Source organism: Gavialis gangeticus, unplaced genomic scaffold, assembly GCF_001723915.1.
Source record: "Gavialis gangeticus isolate Ggan-Ray unplaced genomic scaffold, GavGan_comp1, whole genome shotgun sequence".
NCBI classification, from domain to species: domain Eukaryota; kingdom Metazoa; phylum Chordata; order Crocodylia; family Gavialidae; genus Gavialis; species Gavialis gangeticus.
Genome location: NW_017729030.1, coordinates 43,550,687 through 43,560,481, shown reverse-complemented (window position 1 = coordinate 43,560,481; position 9,795 = coordinate 43,550,687). Strand labels below are relative to the sequence as shown.

Below are 9,795 nucleotides of genomic sequence, written 5' to 3'. Positions count from 1 at the left end.
AACCCCCTGCTCAAAGCAGGACCAGCCCCAACTAGATCATGTCTCTACCTGATTTTGGGACATCATATGAGGACAAAATTTGGTCAAGAAATATCTTCCTTCTGCTAAATTTTGAATAGCCCATAACTATTGCATGTTAGTGACTACTTGTTAACATTCATGGATTTAATTTATGCTAAATCTTCTGTAATTGAATTTGCTGTCACGGGGCTGGCTTGAAGTAAAGCATTCTAATAGTAAGTAAAAGCTGGAGAATAAGATAAGGTTGGTAGATTTCAAGGCCAGAAGGGGCCAGTATAATAATCTAAAAGAGAGACAAGCAAATTACAGCGAATAAGTCTCATTTACTGCAAATCAGCTGTTTCACAGTAACAAGAACAGTTAACAGCAGTAAATGCAAGGTAAACTGAGCTAATTTAGCCCTAGATGTACAAGAGCCGAGTTTATTGTGGTATATCTTCATTTATTTTGAGATAAGTGTGGGCATACAGTTACCATGCAGCAGCCACTCTACAGTTAATCCCATTCCCATTCCTCTTTTAACTTGTAAATTGTTCACTTGCTTGTCTGTGCTTGTAATCCAACCTCTTGTATAACACAGGCTAAAAACTTTCACCAAGCACTTCTTGCATTAAGACCAAGATGTCTGATTGAGCAAAGGCACATAGTTGAGAGAGACCTTCAGACTTGAATTTGGGACTTCAGATGATTGGAAATCCATTCTGTTGCAAAGAATAATGTTTCAGTGGAGTGGTTAACTTTAACCTACCTTTTAAAAATGTTTTGCCCTTCTTCAGTCTCTGTGACATACACACAGCAATAAGTTGTCTTCCCCTGGTTGGTCAGTTTCTGGAATAGTGAATAGGGATTTTTTTTTTTTGCCTCCCCTATTACTAGTCTCAATACTTATTGGATTGCCAATCCTGTCATACAAGTTTCTAGCCTGTCTCCCGTGCATATTCTCTGCCTCTGAAAGTGGTAAGACTTGTACAGAGAGGCAGTCCAACCTGGTGAATCACACTGCAGAACCAGTGCCTATAGACTTGCTCCCAGTCCCGCTGAAATCAGTTCTAAAGCTCTGCTTGTTTCAGCAGGAGCAGGATAAGACCCTAATCCAATACATTTCAGATTGTGCAGGTATTCCTGCAAGAATATTTAAAATGCAGACAGACTTTTGTCCAGAATTATCAGTGTTTTGTAATTGGCCCGTCTTGACTTGAAAGATTACTTAGCTGTGAAAAAACAAGACTGGGTGCATGACATCTTATTTGAGGCACATCTCACTACCTTGATTGCAACAAGTGTTTACTGCTATGTTTTTTGGGGGACCAGAACTAGATTCACTTCTGTTTCTTAAAGGAATTTGACGTTGCATTGGCTGAAGGAAGGTCATTCTGAGGTTTTTTTGGTTTGGCTGGGTTTTTTTCTAGAAATGCCTATGCTTGTTGGATAGAAATCTTGCTGCTAAACTCAAATGATGTTTCTTGTTTTTAAATGTGTTTTTTGGGGGGGGTTATTTTATTTATTCACTACGTAACTGTGTATTGTTGAGCTGTTTAAAGAAATGGCAGTAGTCTTACAGCATTTGCCTTGTGTTCAGGCAGAACATCTGACTAGCTGCTACTGGGGAGGGAACAGCAATGCTATTGACCGGCATGACCCCAGCCTGCCTTATCTGGAACAGTACCGCATTGATTTTGAGCAGTTCAAGGGGATGTTTGCTCTCCTCTTTCCTTGGGCTTGTGGGACCCACTCAGATGTGTTAGCTGCACGCTTATTCACACTGCTGGATGAAAATGGAGATTCTCTGATCAACTTCCGGGAATTTGTCTCTGGGCTGAGTAAGGCAAATTCATAGTATGGTCTTAAAATATCCTGAGCAAAACAGCCTGTTTCTAAATATGACTTAGTCTATCAGAAATGCTGGTGGTGTGTTAAATATTAAATGGTTTGGCATGTGCTAGTTCTATGCAAGTGGCTTGTATATGAAAGAGCTGGAAACATTAGTGCTCTATTCATCTTTTTCTTTTTTTGGAAAGCAGTCAAAACTTGTCGTGGTAATTTTTTTCAGTATAAAATTTCTCTGCAGTTTCAAACCTATACTTACAGTAGACTGTCGGTATTTGTCAAAAAAATTTGCAGTTTCATTTTACTTAATGGCATTGAGTTAATACATTCAACTGGAAGGTGAAATAAATTTCCACTTTATCTCAATCATCTGATTTTTGCCTAAAGATAGGTGATTGTAGAATATTTAACTGTTAAATGATTGAGTAATTTAAACATTCAAAAAATTACAGTGGAATACTAGAATGTTGTATTACTCCTTTTTTCACAGTCCAAGTAATATCTGTGCTGAGCATTACTTTAAAACCAGAGAACAGTTTCTCCCAGAGTCAATCTTTGATTATGGTCTTGTCTACCCAGGTCTTTTTCAGAAATCATCTAACTGTTTTAAGTCATATGATGCTTTAATTTGGTCCACAGCTTATCAATTGTGGGGCATATACAAATGCTCTTTTCAAATAAAAAACCCATATAGCTATTAAAGTAATAATATGACAATAATTGGCTGTTTTTGAGAGCTGCAAATGTAAAAGGCATTTTAAGTGAAGAATAGTGGGTTAGTGTTTAAAGCATAGAACTGAGAGTCAGGTGGTCTCTGTTCTATTCCCAATTCAACCACAGACTCATTGCATGATCTTACACATCAAGTGACTTGCTTCTGCTTCTAGGCAATACTTTCCAAGCTATCTAAAATAGTTAAGGAATTAGTTCATAAATGTTCATGAAGCTCCCTGAACTCCTCAACTTAAGCAACTGAGGAAGTACAAAATATTAGCAGTACTAATGCATTTAATATAATCTGATTCAGGTGCAGCATGCCATGGAGATCTTACAGAAAAACTGAAGCTGCTTTATAAAATGCATGTTTTGCCTGGTGAGTAAATGTAAAAAAAAAAAAAACAACAACAACCCCCCCCGGGACTTCTCAGAGCATAAAATAAGAGTGTGACCACTCAAGTTGGCAAATTAAAATGGAAGAGTGGGCTTTCGCTCAGCTGTTAAGAAAGTGAAGGAGTGAAATAAGAGGCTTTGGCTCCTCAGTGGGTCTGGGGATCTTCCAGTACATATTTCAATCTTCTGCTCTGCCTGTTACATGGACCATTTTTAAAGGCCATCTGCCAGTGTCCTGGTGATTTTGGTGACATCCCTTTTTTAAATATTGTATCAAAGAAACTATTCTTGTCTGAGGCCCCCTTCAATATGGTGCTTACACCCATGAATGACTATAAGTGCTTGAATAGTCCTAGTTTCTTAAATGTGTGTACCTTGAGTACCTGTCTGAAGATGCCCAAGTGCTAGAAAAGCTGCTAGGAGGCCCTTTGTCATGTGACTTGTATCTCGACCTATCCACTTCCAGTGTGTGTTGGTGTTGAGAGTAAACTAGCATGACAACACTTACTGGTTGAGGTGCAAATCGGTGAACTCTAACTCAAGGCCAGAAGTTCTAATGTCTTTTTAAAAAAGTAGTAGTGAGTGCTCTTGTCTTGTGCAATTTATGATGGGCACTGGAGTCCCTACAAAGCTTCCAACTAGCAAACATGGTTTGCACAGCACTCTCACAAGCACATGGAACAAAGTATCAAAAGCTTAGAGAGTGAGTGGCATGTCAGGATCTGAGGGAATATGATAGAGGGTAAACAAAGAGCCATTTGCCCATCAATAGGGGGTATAGGAAGAGGGACAGTCTGTAGGAAAGTAGAACATCCTACCCAATTGATCCATCTCCTTGATCTAATTTACAGATCATTGAGAGAGCAATATATGTCATAGCACAGGGCTGTCCAAGTGGTGGCTTGAGGGTCACGTTGCCCCTGGAAGGTTAGCACGCAGTCCACGGCTGCTGCCCCACTACCATTTCCCCTACCAATTTGCTTCTGCTGCAGCAGCTAGGAGCGGGCTGGAGTGACTGAGCTGCTTGAGTGGCAAAGAAGGGAGATGCACTGTCCACACTGCCGGTGGTTGGTGCATGCAGCCAGGGGAGTGGGATGGTGTGCTGTGCACATGACCGGGGTGAGCCAAGCTGCCTGTGCTGCAGGATAGGAAGGCAACCCACATGGTGGAGAGAGAGGTGAGCTTGGCTAGCCAGGCTGTGTGTGGCAAGGTGGGGAGGTGCTAGGCAGCCTGGCTGCTTCCTCCCATACACGCATGCAGCAACACTCTTCCTCCTGGCTGTACAGGGTGAGCTGGGCTGCCTATGCTGTGGGGCTGCCCAAGTGGTACATATGGCAGGGGTCACCAAGAATCTCCCCCTTTTTTCTATGCTGTGTGTGTCATATGCCAAGCAACACTCCCTGCCACTGCCCCCTCTGCCCTGGCTGTGTGCACCACATAGGAGGAGCCAGAGTGCCTGCCCTGGAGTGTGCTGCCTGTATAGCTGGGAGATGGGGGGCGGGGGGAGTGGGACGGTATGCATAGTGAGGGGGTAGAGCTAGGCAGCCCATGTGGCATACTCAGTGAGAGGGGAGGAAGGGAAGCTGGGCTGCTTGCATCATGCCAAGGAAAGGAGATGGGGACAGCTTGCTTATTGGAGCTTGCTATGCAAGCCCCTGGATCTGTGGCTTGCAAAGTATGCGGTCCCTGGCTGCCTGGAAGTTGGACAGCCTTGTCATAGGAGATCAGGCCACTGATCCATCTCTGATGGTGACTGGCCAGTACCAGACATTTTGGAGGAAAGTGCAAGAAATCCAACAAGGGACAGTTACGGAATAATCGCTCTAATCTTTGAGAGAATTAAATTTATGGGTTTCTGGGTGCACAGTTTTATTGTTCCAGCTGATGTAAGTGTAGATGCTCTCATGGTATATTTCCAAAGTTTGAACATGAAAATGAATTGTGGCAAATCTTGTGATTTATTTTTTTGTAACCAGACAATGCAGTCAAGCTCTTTTCTTTCATTGCATAGATCCATCCCCTGAGCAAGAGGAGCCAGATTCTGCTTTTGAAGCAACTCAGTACTTTTTTGAAGACATTACACCAGAATGTACACACGGTGGGTCGTGCCCTGCCCCCAACCCCATAAGTACATTATCTTGTGTCTTCAGTATTCAGGACACTAAATATTTCTCTGTTCACACTAATAACTTCCCCCAGTCCCATGGGAGACCGCTTAATGGAGAAAATGTAGGTGAAGTGTGTAGATGCATATGATAAATGCAGTTGACCATATTGATATCACATTAGTATGTGGTGGTGCTATTACTGCTTCAATTGCAGTAACGCCTGTGAGTCCCAGTCATCGTCTAGACCATTGTAGAGTACAAAGGACAGTCTTTATATATGTAAATATATAAATTGTTAATTATATGGAACATGTAAGTAGATGTAAGAATAAGCAAAAACTTGGGCATAATTTACTGCATTATTAACACTGCCCTTTTAAAAAGATTAAATAGATTCTTTGTGTTGCAATGCAAAGATGAAAATAGTATTCGTGTATCTCAAGCTATATTAAATCTTGTTTTTTCACTACTTTCCAACAGTTATTGGCATAGACAGCAGGAACAAACAAGGAGCAGATGATGGGTTTGTCACCATTAGTCTGAAAGCAGACAAAGGTATGTATTCAGTCTGTAAATGTTACTGCTTGAAAACTAGTTTCTTTTTACCCCACACAAATGCTAATTCAACATGATTTGATGGATTTCCCTTTTCCTTTTCTGGGCAATTTGTTTACATTAGGTAAGAAAAACTCTCAAGAGAATAGAAACTACCTGAGAATGTGGAGCCAAGAAAATAAATCCAGAGCTAAAAACACAAAGGATTTGCCCAAGCTGAATCAGGTATGTTGTTGATATTTACTGTGTCATTATTTTTCATATTAATTAGAAACTTTGTCACATGCCCAAAAATAGAAGCAGTAGATGCAGTTTCAAAACTAACATTTACTCTAAGTTTTAAATTATACTTTTGTTTAAAGATGTTGCAAAGTTAAAATGGCTTTAAGAATGGAAAAGAGGTGGGCCAAGCTTAATGTATGAGGATTGTTCACTACCATTTAAAAATGCCCTGGGAGGATAGTGCCACTTCTAGGATTTCAAAAATCAGGTCTGTATTCTGTGGCTCAATATACTGGCAAAAAAAGTCTTAACTGCCTCATTCCTTAGACCTATACAGCATCTCTTCTTTCTGTTAGTAGCTATGAAGGGTTATTCCCTAACAGTAATTCACCTGCTTTTATCTAGACCAAAATTAATTTTTAAAAACAAGACCTGTGCCATTTACATCGGAGATAATTCTGCAGTCAAATAGCCTAAACGCTACCTTTTTTCCCCGCATTATATTTAGTTGTTCCCTGTTTACACTACCTGCCAGCTTGTTGTTCTGTCCATGGACATTATGTGATTCTGAAGATTGAAAGCTGAGTCTTCAGTTAGATTACCATTTACAATAATGGTACCCCTTTTTGCTCCAGACCTTCAGATTGCTGATGGAACCCCAAGATCCCTTTACTTCTACTTTTAATGTCCTCATATTCATTAGAAACTTTGTCACATGCCCCAAGATACAAGCAGTAGATGAAGTCAGTGTTAGTTTTGAGCTTTTTAGGAGCCCACTTTAGAGCCATTATTTTCTGATGAGGATAGCCTGAACAATCATTGTACCATGGAACTGATGGGAAACGGTTGTACCAGTGGGCGAGGTTGGTATTAGCAACATCCGCTCTTTGATGGCAATAACTTTGAGAGGTACAAAATAGCATTTTTTTCAGATCGTAGATAATATTCTAGAACAGCAAGATTGCTTTTAACTTTATCACATGAATTAGTTGATGTCCTAGTATGCACACAAAGATGTGCATGCTAGGTACATTCTTTGTTCTTCAAAATAAAGAATTTTGAGATTTCTTTATCCTGACTTTATAACCAGGTCTCAGGGACTAAATTTGCTCTCCTCCCTTTCATTAGTTATTCTTTTTCCTCTGTGCATAGGGCCAGTTCATTGAATTATGCAAGACAATGTATAATATGTTCAGTGAAGACCCCAATGAACAAGATCTCTACCATGCTACAGCTGCTGTGACAAGTTTGCTATTGGAGATAGGTGAGGTTGGTAAACTGTTCTCTATCCAGTCTGCAAAAGAAATAGACAGAGGCAGTAAAAGCTGCAGCACAGCTCTTCAGAGTGGGCTGTTCCAGAAAAAGGAAAGCCAGCAGTATCCCCTTGAACAGCAGGAATCGTTCCAAGGTGGCCTTACTGCCAATGATGAGACTATTTGCACAGATAATTCATTGGGTGCACAGATGGAGGATATTAAGCTTGAGGATTCATCTCCCAGGGACAATGGAGCCTGCTCTTCCATGCTTATTTCTGATGATGACACTAAAGATGACAGCTCCATGTCCTCCTATTCAGTACTGAGTGCAGGCTCACACGAAGAGGAAAAGCTGCACTGTGAGGACATAGGTGAAGATACAGTTTTGGTGCGAAGCAGCCACAACACTTCTCTGCCTAGAAGCACTAGCATTGACAGAGACTGGGCTATCACCTTTGAGCAATTTTTAGCCTCCCTTTTGACTGAGCCAGCCCTGGTGAGATACTTTGATAAGCCAGTGTCTATGATGGCTAGAATTACTAACGCTAAGAATGTAAGGATGATGGGCAAGCCAATAACTTCAGCAAGTGATTATGAAATTTCTACGATGTCAGGCTGAGAGAACAGTTGGGGGGGGGGTCTTTGTTTTTTATTTAATTATTTTTATTACATATTTATTAGTACCTGCAACATATTCTGGTATCTTCAAAAAATGGTAGTTTTCACTAATGTGAAAATGTTGGAGTGCAAATATAACTGTCTTGAACTATAATCATTCTTTCTGTGGGTAATGTTACGAAAATGCAAATTTTATTCAAAATACAAAAAAAATACAGTTGTCAGTAAAACGTGTGTATTATTAACCTTGCTGTAGATATAAACATGGTAAAGATTAGTCCTCCATTTTACTATAAACTGAATACCAGATATTCGCGTGCATTTTTAAAACAGGTCTAAAAAAAAAAAGGTTGGATTATTGATGAGATAGGTGATATCTCTAAAATTTAAAGGGACACTGTCAACCTACATAGGACTTGAAAGGAAGTGTAATGCAGCATCCCTTTTTTTCCTCTCCCCTGCCCCACAACACCGTATATTTTTTAAAAAGAGGCTAACCAGTTTTAACCAATGCCTTGTTTTTTTGTTTTTTAATATATGAAAGACCACTCTAGGGATACTGCCTGGGACCTGTTTTTTGCCCAAGGAAAGTATATTTAAGAGAAAAAGAAATCAAAAGTCGGTCCTGAGTTTAAGTGGTGCATTGGGCCAATTAGTTGAGGCATACCAGTTACTGTAGCCAGTAGCATGCAAGGGAGGGATGTTGCTAGCATCGCATATGGCCTGTTTGGCTTTCCCAGCCTGAAAGTTGAGGCATCTGTTTTGCAGGTGGAACAAGAGGCAGTCCGTGGTGCAAGTCCAGAGGGACATTCAAACCCAGGGTTTCTTTAGCAAGATGCCTTAGTTCACTACTCTGCCCCAAAGATGTATGGAGACACCCAGATGGACTGATAGTGTCCCTTTTGACAATGGAAAAGATTTTTTTTAAATATAAAAAAATACTTCTGTACCTGGATTTGCAGTTTATCTGCAATATTCAGCTCTTTAAACTAACCTTTACCACCAATGTCATATATCCTTGTTAGATTAAGAAGTTTAAAATCTGTATTGCATAAGTCTTCATTTACAATGCTGTAAAGTAGAAGTAATTGTAAACTGAAAAAATTCTGAAAGATAATGTAACTGAATGTTTAAGTCTTACACTGTCACTTTATATAAAATGAATAGTATCCTGTATCAATTTACTGAATGATATGTTAAAATGAAAACTGGAGCACCTGCACTTTGAATCCTTGCTTCTTTTATACAAATATTCAAGATTTTTTTTATTTTGTTAGCTGTTTTCTAATTCACGGTGGTTCAGTTCAGGGTCATTCTTACATGCCTAAAGTCTATATGCTCTCTTCAGAATATTTCCACCTGAATACTGTAGATTTTTTTTTTATACTACTGTATATTATGTTCATGTAACTGTTCCAGATTTTTTTTTTTAGCTAAAGCTGCTGTTTGATTCTTTTGTTTTAAAAGAATGCTTTTAAAACTGTCAGATGATGTGGTTTTTTAACCACAAATAGGGTAAATGTGAACAAATAAAATACTCTCTACATGGAATTTGGGTTTTTTTAATTTTTAAAGTCACAGGAGATGGAAAAGCAGACAATTGTACTTTATTGCAGATTTTGCTATACAAATGACTTGATCTCCAGCTATTGGTTTCAGAACACAAAACGCATATCTGCTCTTTCATACCTTTGTTTTATTTCAGTAGAGTCATATTTGTAACTGAGGAACTTATTTGAGTGCAGCCAGCCACCAGTGTGGGTTTCTTACATTCCACAATTTCATTAAACAGCTTTTCTCAGTTATTTTTAAAGTTAGGCACTCAAGTTGAAATTATAAAAAAAGGTAAAGATTTTTAAAAGAGTACAGATAAATGGAAGTTTCATCATTAGAGCGATTAATGTTTACAGTGCAAAGCAGATGAGATCTTCATTAAATGGGACACTATTATGTACTCTGATTTCTGTCACTTTTCAGACATGTCAAACTGGTTTGCAAAGGTGGGTAAGTAGTAGCATATGTATTTTTAGAGGTGGGAAAAACTGAAAGCGACTTGTCAAAGGCAAAACGGGGAGACT

At 39.5% G+C, this 9,795-nt stretch overlaps 1 protein-coding gene across 1 annotated transcript in view; it reads left to right on the top strand.

Annotated features, from left to right (window-relative positions):
• The window catches only part of TBC1D9 (TBC1 domain family member 9), a gene marked incomplete at its 5' end in the record, with an annotated part of 110,414 nt that extends 101,146 nt beyond the window's left edge, over positions 1-9,268 (top strand). Inside the window, 6 exons of the mRNA XM_019521833.1 lie at positions 1,601-1,841; positions 2,876-2,941; positions 4,970-5,056; positions 5,547-5,621; positions 5,746-5,846; positions 6,996-9,268. Coding sequence (XP_019377378.1) covers positions 1,601-1,841; positions 2,876-2,941; positions 4,970-5,056; positions 5,547-5,621; positions 5,746-5,846; positions 6,996-7,718 — 1,293 coding nt within the window. The remainder of the gene's footprint in view (positions 1-1,600; positions 1,842-2,875; positions 2,942-4,969; positions 5,057-5,546; positions 5,622-5,745; positions 5,847-6,995) is intronic.
• Positions 9,269-9,795: the final 527 nt, after the last annotated feature.